This window comes from Heteronotia binoei, chromosome 13, assembly GCF_032191835.1.
Source record: "Heteronotia binoei isolate CCM8104 ecotype False Entrance Well chromosome 13, APGP_CSIRO_Hbin_v1, whole genome shotgun sequence".
NCBI lineage: Eukaryota > Metazoa > Chordata > Lepidosauria > Squamata > Gekkonidae > Heteronotia > Heteronotia binoei.
The window spans coordinates 60,978,144-60,994,222 of NC_083235.1; the positions used below are offsets into that span (position 1 = coordinate 60,978,144).

General features: G+C 44.5%; 1 protein-coding gene across 1 annotated transcript in view; it reads left to right on the forward strand.

The window, feature by feature from the left end:
- Positions 1–14,162: 14,162 nt before the first annotated feature.
- Positions 14,163–16,079, forward strand: part of TIMP2 (TIMP metallopeptidase inhibitor 2) — a 56,841-nt gene continuing 54,924 nt past the window's right edge. The window contains exon 1 of the mRNA XM_060253340.1: positions 14,163–14,778. Within this exon, the coding sequence (XP_060109323.1) occupies positions 14,649–14,778 (130 nt within the window). The 5' untranslated portion in view covers positions 14,163–14,648. The remainder of the gene's footprint in view (positions 14,779–16,079) is intronic.

A 16,079-nucleotide genomic window follows, 5' to 3' on the forward strand; every position in this document is an offset into this window, starting at 1 on the left:
TTTTGGACTAGTTATCTTACAACAATCACACAAGCCGGTTTCAAACTTTTAAGAACTGCAGTCATTGGTGGGGGGAGGTCTGAGGCTATACAAAGGGGATGTACAAGTGTGCTAGGGTAGTCAGCTCCAGTTTGGGGTGATGTCACATCATGATGTTTTCTTACAGGATGGAAGGCTGAGTCAACCTTGAGCTGGCTACCTGAACCCAGCTTCCACCAGGATCGAACTCTGGTCATGAGCAGAGCTCGGACTGCAGTACTGCAGCTTACCACTCTGTGCCCCCAACCTCTCCTAACTACCATCCACTCAACCACCTCTTCCTCTCAACCACCCTTGTACCCTTGGCACTCTACTACTGCCCCCACCCATGACATTCACTCACCCCAACCCTAGCTGTCTTACCACACACTCACCCACCAACCCTTGGCCTTCATTCAGCCCCCCCACACACTCGCTGACTTCCCACCCACCCCCAACACATTCAACAATTGTCTTAGTTTGAAAGCTTAACCTTTTGGTGTTAACAAGATTGATAACACCAAATACAGAACAAAACACCAAACTCACAACCTATACAGATATGGCCTTGTATATCTTTTGCAAGTTTATGGGGGAAATGCTATATGATGGGATGGTGAGAAGCAGCAGGGAATGGCTCATAATACCTTATTCAACTGAAAGGAAGATTCAGTTTTCCTCTACATGTGCCATTATGAAAAGAAGGGGACATCTTAAATTTGCATGCAAATTACAGTTATGTACAATTTAAAATACATTTTTTGAATACAACCTTTTAAAAGGTAAATTGTCCTACATTCGGGGTTGTCTTCCTTTTGGGTAAATATGGTAATTATAATCTATGAGAGGATTTGTAAAAGGAGTGAGGCCAGCAACTCTAAATAAGTGAGGGAACACAGACTGCAAGGTTTCTGGGGTGGATATAAGACAGGGGAAGTTGCCTAAGATGAAGCAAGACAATAAAACAGTCCTGCTCTTTCTGACATAGACATACTCCATGGAAAGCAAGATCTCCCTCATGCCATGGGTGGAGGGCTTGCACATGGCTTCATGGAAACTTCCACCCTCTCTCCAAGGCATGGAGAGACTCATGCAATATGCATTGGATGTTGTTAGTACACAAAGAAACCTGGAAGACACCCTGTGAATTTGATGTATCATAGTAAATGAAGAATAAATTGCCACTAATTTTCAAGTAATTTGTGCACAAACAAGAGAAAACAACCATTTTTGTTAGGTGGGAGGCAGAAGAATATCAGGCTGTTCCATTTTAGCTCTCTTAATAAAACTTTTTCCTCTAATAATATATTAATTTGACCAAGATTTCTAGCTTTGGTTTGATACCAATCTAGGTATGGAATACAATATCCCTGGCTTCCCAGTTTCCTCTAGATCAGGGTTTCCCAAACTTTTCTTTCCCGTGGCCCGGTTATTTTTACACTTCTCCTTCATGGCCCAGTAAAATTTGGGGGTGGAGCCAGGAGACTTTGGGGGTGGAGCTGGGAGACAGGAATTATGTCATTTCCTGTGGTGTCAAGGACCAAGTGATGTCACTTCCAGGCAAAACTCCACCTTTTCCTGTGATGTCACTTCCAGGGCACTCCCCCAAACCTGCCTCTTCTTCGGAAGTAAATTCATTTTCAGAAAAATCTCTCTGAAACTCATGCTGAGCCAAAATGGGGGTGGAAAGTGGGCAGTCGTCTTTTCACCCCCACACCTGCATGCACTTATCTGTTTGTGTATTCTTCTCCAGCTTGCAAGCACTCCTAATGCCCATTTTCAATGCCCACCTACACATTCCTTCCTCAACAGCACTGGCCAATGTATGCAATTGGGAGTGCTGTTGCCATTGCCATCAGGAATGCCAGCACTGTGTACCACCCACACGGCCCTGGCAGCTGCTGTACCTCAAAATATACTGACACATTTAGTAGGCCCTTCCTTCAGCTGCTACTACAGGAACCCTGCCTCAAGCTACAACCAAGCTTGCTTGGTTTCAAGAAAATCTTTCAACAGCTATTTTTCATACTTTTCTTTGGTTGAAACATGGGGAAATTGCTGTGAAGGGTAGCAGAGAATTGTATTGCAATTAATGAATTTCAAGTTATATGAAGTTCATACAAGTTTTTCTGCAGTTATCCCAAAAAGGATATTTAAGAGGGGCTTGCAGCTTTTTACTGGCTGTGTTTCCCATGACTTTAAAAGCAACCTGTTGTGCAGATACTTAGCCAGTGAACTACTTTCATCCTTTTTAATAGCTACAGGAGGAGTTTAATTTTGGTGTCAGACAACTGTTAAAAGCAGGACCAGTAAAATGGTGCCAAGTTCATAGTACCATCTCTTCCAGCGCTGTTGAGCTATACTGCAGTAATCTCCAATAATCTCTTTCTGCCCCACACCCCTTACTCTCGCTCACTTGTACAGAAATCTCATAGAAGGCCACCTGGCTACAACTGGGGTGCCAACATTTCATTGGCAGAGCTCCTATGTCTGCAATAACAGTATGATGAACAGAAAAGTTTAATCCAGTAAAAATGGAAGGAAAGAAAGAAAGAGAAAGGGAAAGAATGAAATGGAAGGAAAGGAAAAGAAAGACATGGAAAGAAAGAACACAAACATAAGAGGAGCAATGTTGGATCAGGCCAGTGGACTATCCAGTCCAAAATTCCCTCATACAATGCCCAAAAAGCACCAGGATATCCACCAGTGGGGCCAGGGCACTAGAAGCCCTCCCACTGTTGCTTCCCCACTCCAAGCACCAAGAATACAGACAGAGCGTCACTTGCAGCGGAAGAAAGAAGGAGGGGGGCAAAGAAAAAAAAAAGCCTTCCTCACCATCAGATGACCCCAGTCAGCAAAAATTCTGCCCAGGGGTTGTTTGGTCAAAAAAAAAAAAAAAAGCTACTGGAATGCCCACTCCCCGCCCCTCCCGGCTGAAAAAAACACACACACCCTTCTTTGCCGCCCAGGCCTCCCGGGGAAATCTCCCCAAAAGAACATACTGCAAGGCACATGAAAGCTCATACCTTGAAGAATACTTAATGGGTCTAAAGCACCAGTGGATGCCAGCTTTTCTCTCAAACACTGGGAGTGGGGGAGAAGGAAGGAGAGGCAGCCCTGCTCCTTTCTGCACAACATAGAGATGGGGCAGGGCTAGCTTTGCTGGGGGCAGGGCTAGCTTTGGCTTTTCTTGTGACCCGCTAGTGAGGCTTCTGTGGCCCAGTACCGCGTCATGACCCTGCAAATGGGAAACACTGCTCTAGATCATTGTTTAGAATCTTTACTTACTGAGTTAAATTACAATCCACACATGAATTAATACAAGCTAGTATTTGGTCTTCAGAATGATTCAAATGCAGATTTATGTAAAAACTCCTAATTGCATAATTAAGAAAAATATGTAGTCCTATTACACTTCAGTAAACGTTCCAAAGCTATAATCCTTAATATGCTTGACAGTCTCAGTCAGTTCTGAACCATGATTAAAACCAGACACATATTTAGTAGGGCATAGGGATAGCTCATTTTAGAAAGCATTAGTAAAAAACGGAGACAATCCTAATTATGGCATACACATATGAGATATGCACCAGCACTGGGATTCAGAATACAAATATGGAATTATGACCCTTCAGATTTGGAATTTTAAAAAGTAGGAATTCCTGAATATTTGGAATTCTAAGTCAATAAGAAAAGCAAAATGTTTTGAGAAAGTTTATCTCACTCCCTTGGTCGTTTCCTTGTACCTATGCCAATCCCAAGGAGCTGAGTAGATGTGGTGAATGCACAGCAACAACTAGGCATGCTGAGAACTTTGTGGAGAACATCCTTCTCACCTGTTGTTTGGACTCCTTTGATTACTTCAAGGTGCACTGCTGATTGGTTCATTTCAATGTTCCCTAATACAGTATACTTGAGCACAGTGCCATGCTGAGGAGCTTTGCACCTGCATAGTTCCTGCTTGCTCAGTAATGTTTGCAGCTTTGATGCTCACCGAAATCTATGTCACAGGGCTGTTGAGATGATAAAATGGAGAAAGGGAAAAAAACCATCTAGGTAGCCCTGAGGTCCATGGATGAAAAGTGGGATAAACATGCTGCAGAGTATTGTCATATCACATTGTAGGGTTGCCTAGGGTATTGCATTGTTGTTTTGAGAAACACAAACCAGCCAGAAATCCAGAAAATAATGCCATATTTTGAAAATTTAAAAAAATTCCAAACCTGAATTTTGTAATTCCAGATATTAAAATTTCTGATGATCCCTACTGCTTGTGAACCAACACGTCTGTGCCATGAGGGTAAAAATGGGTGCAAAGGGTGCTTATCATGAGGGGAAGAAGTCCTCCATTCCCCCTTACCATAAACCCCCCACCCCCAGGCATCAAACCTATCCATTCTCCTCAGTGGGAACCCAAAGCAGCTTACCTAATCCTCCACTCCTCCATTTATCTTCATGACAACTTTGTGGAAAAGGTTAGGCTCCGAGTATGTGACTATCCCAAGGTCACCCAGCGAATTTGCAAGGAAGAGTGGGAATTTTAACCCAGGTCTCGCATATTGTAAAACAGCACTCCATTCACTATATTTGTTTCAGTTGGAAGTGCTTTCTCACCCCCGACTCTCTCATCTATTCACTTAATTAGGGCGACATTCTGAGTACTTAAGAAGAGACTCTTTCTTAAAGTTCTGGCAGATAAATCATTCTAGACGCCATGAAAGATATAACACATCTCCAGATCTTCTCTTGCAATCTAGTTGGGATAAAATTCTTTGTGATTGTAAACCCCACCAAGGGGATTCTCCCTGCTCAATAGCAGATAGAAAAGACAAAGCACTCCTGTTTCATAGTCCATTAAATTTCTCCCTTGCAGAATGGGCATGCAAAGCTGGCAGTTATTTCTTTCCATATTTTTCCCTCCAATGCCAGGATCCTGATGAAGAGGAGGATTATTTTGAAACAGAAAAAACAAGCAGCACCAAACTCTGCACAACTACGCTAAGGTCCATTGATTTCAGGATGTTTCCTCAAGCCAGTGTCTTGCTTGGCTTGGATAACATAGTGCTAAAACACGGGAGAGCAGGAGCTTCACCTACCTTTGCCCAAATTCTCTAAGCAAACAATCCTCACACCAATTCCCATTTTACCTGTGAAAGTACATCCTTCCTAAGCCAGTCAACCAGCTGTGTAATTGGGGGAGATCTCTCTGTTTCTACTGAGTCGCTGTCTCTCCTCCCTTTCGCGACCCTCAGGAAATAGTTATGAAAACTGAATGGAAGCACAGTGCATCTGTGGACATTGCAGCATTATCAGAATAGTAGCCAGTACTAACTAATTGGATGGAGTCTGAAAGTCATAGGCAACTTCATTTAGATTAGTCAGGCTTCCAAGGTTAAATATCAGAATGTTTTCAACTCAGGTTCTGATCAGTTACTCTCCAAATGCATTTATCTAGTGGGTGATGATCTCATGACTCCTTGACAAGCTGTGTTGCTGTGGGTGGGGTGGTTGAGTCTTAATTTCTAGAGAAATGTCCATCTCTGCCTCAATCAGACTGTTTGTACCACGCAGAGGAGAAATTTGTCATTTCCTGAGCAAGATCAGCATTTTAAGAGCTGATTGCATTGTTCAGCTGTGAAGCTACACATGAGCATCATCAGCACTTCAGGCTGAAAAGCAATATCGCAACCACTGTAGGCTCTATATGCTGAATTCCTTTGAATGCCTTGCAAAGAAGCAAAACAAGAATAGCTGTGTTTGTGCCATACAAGGAACATAGAAGAGGTCCGTCTGCCATTTATTCTGGCAACATAGGCTGCCTCAGCATATGATTCCCATCTTATGAATAACAAGGTAACAAGGAGCTATCCTATGTCTTTCAAGCACAGCCACACAGTCCAGCCTCTTAGAGTCTCTAATTGTATTCCATTCATGTTTTCTGTGCTTAGTGTGCTCCTACAGGTATGTGTTATTTAAGTTTTCTGTAGTACAAATATTTCTTTTTAAAACTATACAAATTTAGCAAGATTAAAAGTGTTTTTGAGTCTCCAAGAGATCTGAATCAAACTAACTTATTGTAGTGTATCAGCTAGAGGCATGTTTCTGTACCGTACACAGAGCTGATTAGAAATTCCCTATGACAGAATTGCTCGATTTTGTCCTGTTGTAAAAATTTACCTATTGGATTTTGTGTAGGAAGAAAATCAGGTGAATTACACCAGTGTAATATCCAGTGTGAATCCAGTGTAAGGTTGCATTTACAAAGCAACAGTTCTTTCATGATACTTCAAATATCTCCATTTGAATCAGTAATGGAGTGTCCACATGACAGATTGAAAAGTGAATTCCCCCTCTGCTCCAGCCATCTTGCAGCTTCCCCTTCCTATTCCTTTCCAGACAATGTAGACAAAAGCTACCTGTACCTTTCCTCTTATATCGTCAACAATGTACCTTAAAAATAATGAAAGTTGGGAATTCAGAGGAACTAACAGATTGTGGCAATAGGTTGCATTGCACAATAATGCAATAGTAATTACATTTTTAAAGTTTTCATAAAAGCATTTGGTGGCACAGCAGGGAAAATGAGGGCTGCAAAAAGCTAACAGAAGGAAAATGGCACTGATGTGGGTAGGCCCTTTGGAAACGCACCCTCTCCCCACCCATATAGTGTGCAAATGTGCTAGGACTGCTCCTTTTAAAAAATTGTAGCTAAGGTATTGGAAAAGAGCAAAGAAAAACACAGAAAAATCTAGAAATTGGAGGATTAGATGACAACATTTTGAGAATACTCAAAACAAGCATGCTTCAGGCTGGAAGGAAAACCAGCAAAACATCTATGAGGAAGTGGACTGTGACCACTTTGAATATGGATTTCTTCTTTCTAACTTGTGTGGCACTTCTGGCACTGACTGTATGTATGGGATTTATTTTTATTTACTTCATTTATTTCATTTGTATCCCACCTTTCTCCCCACTGAGGGCTCCAAGTGGCTTATATTGTTCTATTTTTTTCCATTTTATCTTTACAATGACCCTGTGAGGTAGGTCAGATTGAATGAGCTTCCATGACAGAGCGGAAATTTGAACCTGGGTTTCCCAAGTCCTAGTCCAACTACTATACCACATTGGCTCTAACACTGGTAGAAAAGCAAAAGGCTGAACACCTGATAACACAGAGACATCACAGACACCTGATAACACATTGACAACATAGACATGATTTTTCTCCAAAGAATCCTGGGAATTGTAGTTTGATGCAACTACTGAAAAATCTGTTAGAAGATACCACTCTCCTTCCTCATGGAGTTACACTTCCCAAGATTTCCCAACAAAAGGAAATTGTAATTATCAGTTTAAATTTGTACTCAAATATATCCAATGATCAGCACAAGAATTTCCAAACAGAAAAGTTCTAGAGAGAATCTACTGTGCAGGGGACACGCACCACTGAAACACAGTCCGGCCAATTCAACTCTTAGTACACTGATACTGGCTTCTGGGTGTATATAGCTTCTTCATATTCTGTATGACACTCATTCCTTTTTTTTTTTTAATTAAACCCAACATGGACTGAAATCAGTCTCTTTGATGCAAGTAACCTGGCCTCAACTGCTCCAAACATGTGTTTAATTTTGTACCCAACAAAGACATTTTGTGTAGTCATCTAGTGAGAAAGCTATAGATCTAAAGCACAACTGCCTAGGAATGGGCAGTTGCAGCTGCGATAGAAGAGAGAGGGTTGGAAAGGAGATAGCTCATGTTCATGCTTTACTCTGCCAGCTCTCAAAAACAATAGCCATGACCACACAGAGGATTTCTAAAGGATATTACTTGCCTCAGTACAGTGTGAATGCCATCTCTCTGCAGAACTTATGTATAAGAGAATCACTATGATTTTGATTGCCAGTCTTCTAAAAGTTCTTGGCATAAGAAGTGGAACAGAACCTGGGTTTAGCTAAGTTTGTCCATTAGCAGAGGGGAAAAGTATATTGATTCCCTCCTAGAAATGCTTTGGGTCGAAATAGAGGGCCCAAAAGGAAATTTAACTATGGGAGTTTGTTATCGCCCACCAAATCAAAAGATAGAGGATGATTATAATATGATGGAAGGATTAAAGATAGCGGCTAAATGTAAAAACTGTGTTGTAATAGGTGATTTTAACTATCCACAGATTGATTGGGTCAATATGTGTTCAGGTCAAGAGAAAGAGATTGAGTTTCTAGATGCTCTCAATGACTGTGCTATGGAGCAGATGGTCACAGAACCTACCAGGAGTGGGGCAATCCTGGATTTGGTCCTAAGTAATGCCCAAGACTTGGTGAGAAATGTAAAAGTGATCACACCACTTGGGAGCAGTGACCATAACGTTATTGATTTCACCATTTGTATAAATAGGGAGTTGCCCCAAAAGACCGGCACAACCATGTTTAACTTTAAAAGGGGTAAATTCTCTGAGATTAGGAGGCATGTGAAGAGGAAACTGAAAGGAAATGTAAATACAGTCAAAACCCTTGGGGAAGCTTGGAGGCTATTTAAAACTACAATCCTAGAAGCTCAGATAAAATATATACCACAAGTTAGGAAAGGCACAAACAGGTATAAGAAAAGGCCTGCATGGTTAACAAACAAAGTAATGGAAGCTATAAAAGGTAAGAAGGACTCATTTAAGCGGTGGAAAGCTAGTCCAAGTGAGATTAATAAAAGGGAACACAGGCTGTGGCAAATCAAATGCAAGACTGTGATCAGGCAGGCAAAAAGGGACTATGAGCAGCATATTGCAAAAAGCATAAAGACCAACAATAAAAATTTCTTCAAATATATTAGAAGCAGGAAACCAGCCAGGGAGGCAGTGGGGCCCTTGGATGACCAAGGGGTAAAAGGATTACTGAAGGAGGCTAGGGAAATGGCTGAGAAGCTGAATGCATTTTCCCCCTCCGTTTTCACCGTGGAAGACGAGAAGTGTTTGCCCGCTCCAGAACCACTAATTTTGGAAGGGGTGTTGAAAGACCTGAGTCAGATTGAGGTGACAAGAGAGGAGGTCCTACAACTGATAGACAAATTAAAAAGTCACCAGTCACTGAAAGAACTCAAAGTTGAACTTGTGGATCTCCTGACAAAAATATGTAATCTTTCATTGACATCTGCCTCCATTCCTGAGGACTGGAAGGTAGCAAATGTCACCCCCATCTTTAAAAAGGGTTCCAGAGGTGATCCGGGAAATTACAGGCCAGTCAGTCTGACTTCAATACCAGGAAAGTTGGTAGAAGCCATTATCAAGGACAGAATGAGTAGGCACATTGCTGAACACAAGTTATTGAGGAATACTCAGCATGGGTTCTGTAAGAGAAGATCTTGCTTCACTAACCTGTTACATTTCTTTTAGGGGGTGAGCAAACATGTGGACAAAGAGGACCCAATAAATGTTGTTTACCTTGACTTCCAGAAAGCTTTTGATAAAGTTCCTCATCAAAGGCTCCTTAGTAAACTCGAGTAATGGAGTAAAAGGACAGGTCCTCTTGTGGATCAAAAACTGGCTAATTAATAGGAAGCAGAGAGTGAGTATAAATGGGCAGTCTTTGCAGTGGAGGATGGTAAGCAGTGGGGTGCCGCAGGGCTCAGTACTGGGTCCCATGCTCTTTAACTTGTTCATTAATGATCTGGAGTTGGGAGTAAGCAGTGAAGTGGCCAAGTTTGCAGATGACACTAAATTAATCAGGGTGGTGAGAACCAGAGAGGATTGTGAGGCACTCCAAAGGGATTAGATGACAACCTTTTGAGGCTGGGTGAGTGGGTGTCAACTTGGCAGATGAGGGTAAATGTGGCCAAGTGCAAAGCAATGCACATTGGGGCCAAGAATCCCAGCTACAAATACAAGTTGATGGGGTGTGAACTGGCAGAGACTGACCAAGGGAGAGATCCTGGGGTCGTGGTAGATAACTCACTGAAAATGTCAAGATAGTGTGCGACTGCAATAAAAAAGGCCAACGCCATGCTAGGAATTATTAGGAAGGGAATTGAAAACAAATCAGCCAGTATCATAATGCCCCTGTATAAATCAATGGTGCGGTTTCATTTGGAATACTGTGTACAATTCTGGTCACCACACCTCAAAAAGGATATTATAGCATTGGAAAAAGTCCAGAAAAGGGCAACTAGAATGGTTAAAGGGTTGGAACACTTTCTCTATGAAGAAAGGTTAAAACACTTGGGGCTCTTTAGCTTGGAGAAACGTTGACTGTGGGGTGACATGATAGAGGTTTACAAGATTATGCATGGGATGGAGAAAGTAGAGAAATAAGTACTTTTCTCCCTTTCTCACAATATAGGAACTCATGGGCATTCAATGAAATTGCTGAGCAGTCAGGTTAAAACGGATAAAAGGAAGTACTTCTTCACCCAAAGGGTGATTAACATGTGCAATTCACTGCCACAGGAGGCAGTGGCGGCTACAAGCACAGCCAGCTTTAAGAGGGGATTGGATAAAAATATGGAGCAGAGGTCCATCAGTGGCTATTAGCCACAGTGTATATAGATATATATGTGTGTGTATATACACACACACACACATATATTGTCCACTGTGTGACACAGAGTGTTCAACTGGATGGGCCACTGGCCTGATCCAACATGGTTTCTCTTATGTTCTTATGATTCACAATTTACAAATTGATTTAGAAATGTACTGTATTGATTTACAAGGTCACAGATTTAATAAAAATAAAACAACCACAACAACAATAGAAGTGTCTCAAAACCAAATATTGTCAGTTACTAAAGTTCAGCGTTGGAATGACTCATGGGATTACCCCATAGCTGCAGGTCGTTTCCCAACACAGGATTTGCAGTAGGATATGTGCAGAACACATAGTTATAAACTGGACTGGCACAGGGTGAAGCCATTGTTGGAATCTGGGCATAAAGCAGCACGCCTCGGCAGGGATAATAATGGGTGTAAGAAGTGCTAACCAACTTGTGGATCATCTGCTTGAACCATCCCTGGGCTTGTGTTTACCAAGTATCCATGTTTTATATGCTATGAGCAATAAAACCAGCAAATGGTTGCACATGTGTTTCATTTAACTCCAAGAGCCATGACTCACTGCTAGGCATTCGGCCGGCTCCACTCCCTAGCTGTCAGCAGGACTCGCCTCCATCTTGGCTTCCTGACCCTAGCACTGACAAAACACTAATTTGGATATTTCTGTGCCTATAGCAAATCTCTGCACATCACCAAGGAATGTTAAAGGTGTCTACTATCACCTGTTTCTCAGCATCTGGGTCTGAGTTCAGACTCAGAACTTGTAAGAGGGGGGAATGCTACCATAAGAGTACAGAGATGGATGGAGTGGGTGGGCAGCAAGAGTCAGTGCCTGGATGAAAGTCCACGGGAGGACAGAGGAGTAAGGATACAGAAAGTTTTTAAAAGGAAGAAGGCCTCCAAAGGAGCTCTGAGCATTTCATCTCAATAGTGAATACCAAAGTATGGAGGAAACAAAGGTAACAGAACAAGGGGCAATTATAAGAACAAGTGTTTTCTTCCATAGAATGTTCTCATCAACAGTGTATTGTCAAGCTTAATGCCCAAGCTTCCCATCAGGACAGGAGCTATGGCCCCTGCTGCAAAGCACAGGTAACAAACAGGATATGGTGGTGGACGGAAAGTTAGTTGACTTAGGGTGACTCCACAGGGTTTTCAAGGCAAGAGACGTTCAGAGGTGGTTTGTCATTACCTGCCTCTGTGTTGCTACTCTGGACTTCCTCGGTGGTCTCCCAACCAAATACTAACCAGAGCCAACCCAGCTTAGTTGCTGAGATCTAATGAGGTCAGGGCTAAAACAGGATATAGGGTATTCTTTTTATGTTTTTGGGGGGACACCACATTTGTTTTTTTGAAGTGTCTAAAAATAAACAATAATCTCACCTTCTGAAACTCATATTACTCCTTCAGCACACTCAAAACAGAGAATTTTTAACTTTTCCCCCTTTTCTTGGGAGTTTAGGATTCACTGATAGTCAACATATATGAAGAATTATAGCACTTGATACGACTAGGAAAATCAGTTCAGCAGAACCAAACTGGGATGCTTGGGAAGGACTGTGACAGAAGAAGCTCCTAAGATTTTTAATTCTAAATAAACGGAAATGCAGATCTGTGGTTCTCAACTCCTTAACAGCCTGCAAATCCTGGTTAGATTCTGGTCAGGAGTGAGAAATAGGGAAAGTATATTGGAAGCTGATATTGTGTAAACTTCTGCCTTGTGGTCAAGAGCTTAAACCTTTTCTTTGTATTGCTATTTATTAAAACATTTATATCTCTCCTTTCCTCTTGGTTCAAGGCAGCTTACTATAACACTGAAACATCCCCAGCTAATGCCAAAGATAAAATAGCAAGCCCAATACCCGGCATAGCAGTGGTAGGAACTAATCATGTTTGATCTATGAATGACAATGACAACAGTTTCCAGGGAGCCAGGACTCACTGGGGTTTAGCCCTGGGAATTGTTTTTAATGTCATGCTTCTGCCCCCAAATATGTGATGTAATAATAAATGGGAATGATCCTCTCTCACCAGTCTCTCTCTCTCTCGGCTTGGCTTCGCGAACGAAGATTTAAGAAGGGTGCAATAGCCCACGTTTGCTGCAGGCTCGCTGGTGGCTGACAAGACCAATGTGGGACAGGCAGGTCCGGCCACAGCGGCTGCAGGGAAAAGTCTGATTTGGGGTTGGTGCTGTAGCAGTGCGATTCTTCCTCAATCTCCTTTTGTCCTCAAGACCAGCTATGCGTGCGTTCTCAAAGGAAGAGACAGCCTGGTGGATGGTGTGCCTCCATGCTTTGCGATCTGAGGCTAGGTCAGACCACTGGTGATGGTTGATGTGACAGGTGCTAAGGGATTTCTTCAAGGAGTCCTTGTACCAGTATAGCCAACATAAAGCCTCTAAATATCTGGGATGAGAATACTGATAAAAGAAGTTATAGGGAAATAACATGCAACCCAGATAAATCACATTGGTGCATCAACACCAGGAGTTCTAGAAAGCTACATATTTCACTAGGTCGGAGAGAAAAGCTTTCAAGTCAGAGGGCAAAAGTTCTAGGCAAATTTACTGTCTGGTAATTTTTATGCTTTACCTGTTTAATTTTTATACTCACTTGTGCTCTGGTATGCCTAGGGGATTTACAGTGCAATCCTAAGGAATGTTACACTCTTCTAAGCCCACTGAAGTCAACTCTACTCAGGCCTGTGCTGTCAACTTGTGGAATTCACTTTCACAAGATGTAGGGATGACGCTAAAGTTGTCTTTAAAAGGAGAGGACAGGTCCAACAACACTAAATGGAACCTCCACGTTCAGAGGCTGTAACCTTCCAAATGTCAGCACTGGGGAGGGTAACAAGAGGTGGAGACTTTGGCCTCCATGCCCTGCTTGTAGCTCTTCCAGGGGCATCTTGCTGGCCAACTGTGTGTGAAACAGAACCCAGTGTACCACTCTGACCCAGTTTGGCTGCTGCTGGGACGCATTTCAGGCTAAGCATGTCCAAAAGGCGCTTGTTCCAAGGCCTGCATTCTTCCCAACACTATCCCTTCAGGAATGTCTACTGGAGCTCTCGCCTCCATTCCTAACTTGCAAACAGTCGTCTCTTGAGGGATCCCGGCAGATACCCAACGCCACAACCTTAGATTGGTAGCAGATCCTTGCTAATTGCTTGGCAAGTGCGCACGCATGATCCTGGAAGCCGGGGACGGGGAGCTGCTTTTCGCTCAGAGCAGAGGAAAAACAGCCGTATGCAGGCCAGGTTTGCCGACAGATATTATGGGACGGTTTCGTGAGATGGGCGGGCTGCAATAAGCAAGTTGATGCGGGTCAGCGGCAGACTGGCGTCGCCGCTTCTTTGCCGAGAGTTCAGCACGCAGAGTATTTGTTCGGGGTGGGTGGGGGGGGAGGCCACGTCACGACGCGGTGCTTCCTTTCGTCACACTCCTAAACTACTATCCCTCTGAAGCATTTCCCACCCAGTCCGTCTCTCATCAATCTTCCCCTAATGTCTGTCCGCGGGCTTGGCGCTGCACAACCCCAAGCAGGCCACACTCTCCCCACCCCGCCCCGCGCGCGCCTGGGCTTTGCCTGCAGTTAAGCCCGAGGCAGCTGTCAAGCGAAGGAAGCCCGCGCAAAGCAGCAGCAGCCGAGCCTGCCCGGGGCCGGAGGCGAAGGAAGCGAGAGCGGCGCAAGAGCGCTGCCGGGAGTAGGCGAGCCGCCCGCTCTGGCCCCGTGCCACCGAGAGGAGGGGCAGCGAATCCCCAGAGCCCATTAAAAAGCCAGGCTTTAACAGAAGCCAGGCGAAGCAAACACCTCCATAGAAGGCAACGGAGCAGCCGCGGCTACCGGGAGCGCCTTCCCCAGCGGCCGGATCTTGCTTTCCCTCCGCAGCCGAGCGAGAGGCCCGCGACGAGTCCAACTGGAAGGGCTTCGCCTGCTGAAACCCCCGAGCTTCCGCCCTCCCCTCGCCAGGGTCGCCGCAGACGCAGAGCCCAGCAGCGATCGAGCGGGTGCGCGCGCGCGCGCGCCTGGATGAAGCGGCTGGAGCGGTGAGCAGCGAATCTCGCGCGCCCGCCCGCCCTCCCTCCCCCTGCAAGATGAGTGCTGCGCTCCCCAGCCTTGTGGCCTGGCTGGCCCTTTTGCTCCTGGGAAGGACGGACCGCCTCGCCGACGCCTGCAGCTGCTCTCCGGTGCATCCGCAACAGGCGTTTTGCAATGCAGATGTAGGTAAGGAAAGGACGCCCGCCCACCCGCCCTTCTCTGCGGCTCCCCTAGTGGTTTCTTTTCGTGGCGTGAGCCAACCCCGTATGTCTTTCTCCAGCGGGAGCTGCCTTGTCTCGCCCTGCAAACTCACTTGTTAACAGCCAAAACAACCCCACCCCTTTATCCTTGCAAAGAAAAGGGGGGAAAAAGAACCACGGGGATGCGGGGAGGGGAGCGAGGGGAGGATTATTCCATTCCCGGACAAATCCTGCTAGCTTCTATTGTTAAACGAGGGCTTCGTCAGATTGCCCTTCCGCCCAGTGACACCCCCCCCCCCCGGTTTATAAAACACTATCCTTCCCCCCACCCTTTTTCTTTTAACCTCCTTCCCCACGCCCAAACACGCTTCCTCTGACCCGATCCACAGGAATTCACTTGAAAGCACAAAGGCAACCACGGACTCAAATTCCTTTTTTTTTTTCTGGCGACGGCTCTCTGCCTGCAAGACCTACGAGGCTGCCAAAAGCTGGTGGAAAGTGGAAGGGAAGCGATTCCGTAATCAAAACTTCACAGAAAACTAGGAATACCTTCCAACAGACACAGACAGGGGAAGAATGCTACTTTCCACTTTACATAGCTTAATTATGTAAACAAATACACATTTAAGAGGAGTTATTTCTTTACTGGAGGGGGAGGCATCCCCATATCTCACCTTGGCCCACCAAACCTACCGGTTGGCCATCCATGTGTTCAGGTTGCTGGACTGTTCTAGTTTAAATTGGCATGTGCACAAAAAGTTTTTTTATTTATCTCTCTTGAAGTCAAGGTGCAGATTGCCGCTATCCCTGTTTTGGGATTCTCGTACACATGCACATCCTGAAGCTAGGCAGTTCCCTTTAAGCAGATCTATTTGGAGAAACCTCAGAATGAAATGCTGTTTCAGCCTTTCCATCCTGGTAGCCCGCAGAGGCCTGGGGTGGAGGCCTTTGACCTACAGAGTGGAGGAAACCAGAGAGACATATGGAGGGAGGCATGGAAGGATATGAGTCTACTGCTCGGCTGATGGTAACAGCAGAGGCTGCGGGATATGAGCAAGCTGGGTTGGCACAAAGCGGAAGCTCTTTTCTCATCTCCTTACTGCACATAAATATCTTCTGTCTCTTAAGAGTCGGTCTCCCAGGAGCAGTTTAGCCTTGTTGCCATTTTTGCTGCATTCATGCCAGCCTGCTTTTGCTTTCAGGTGCATTCAGCAAACCCCTGGATGCATTCTTATTGTAGCCAAAAGGCTTCTTCTTGCCTCATCAGCATATCCTTCCTGTGCAGCG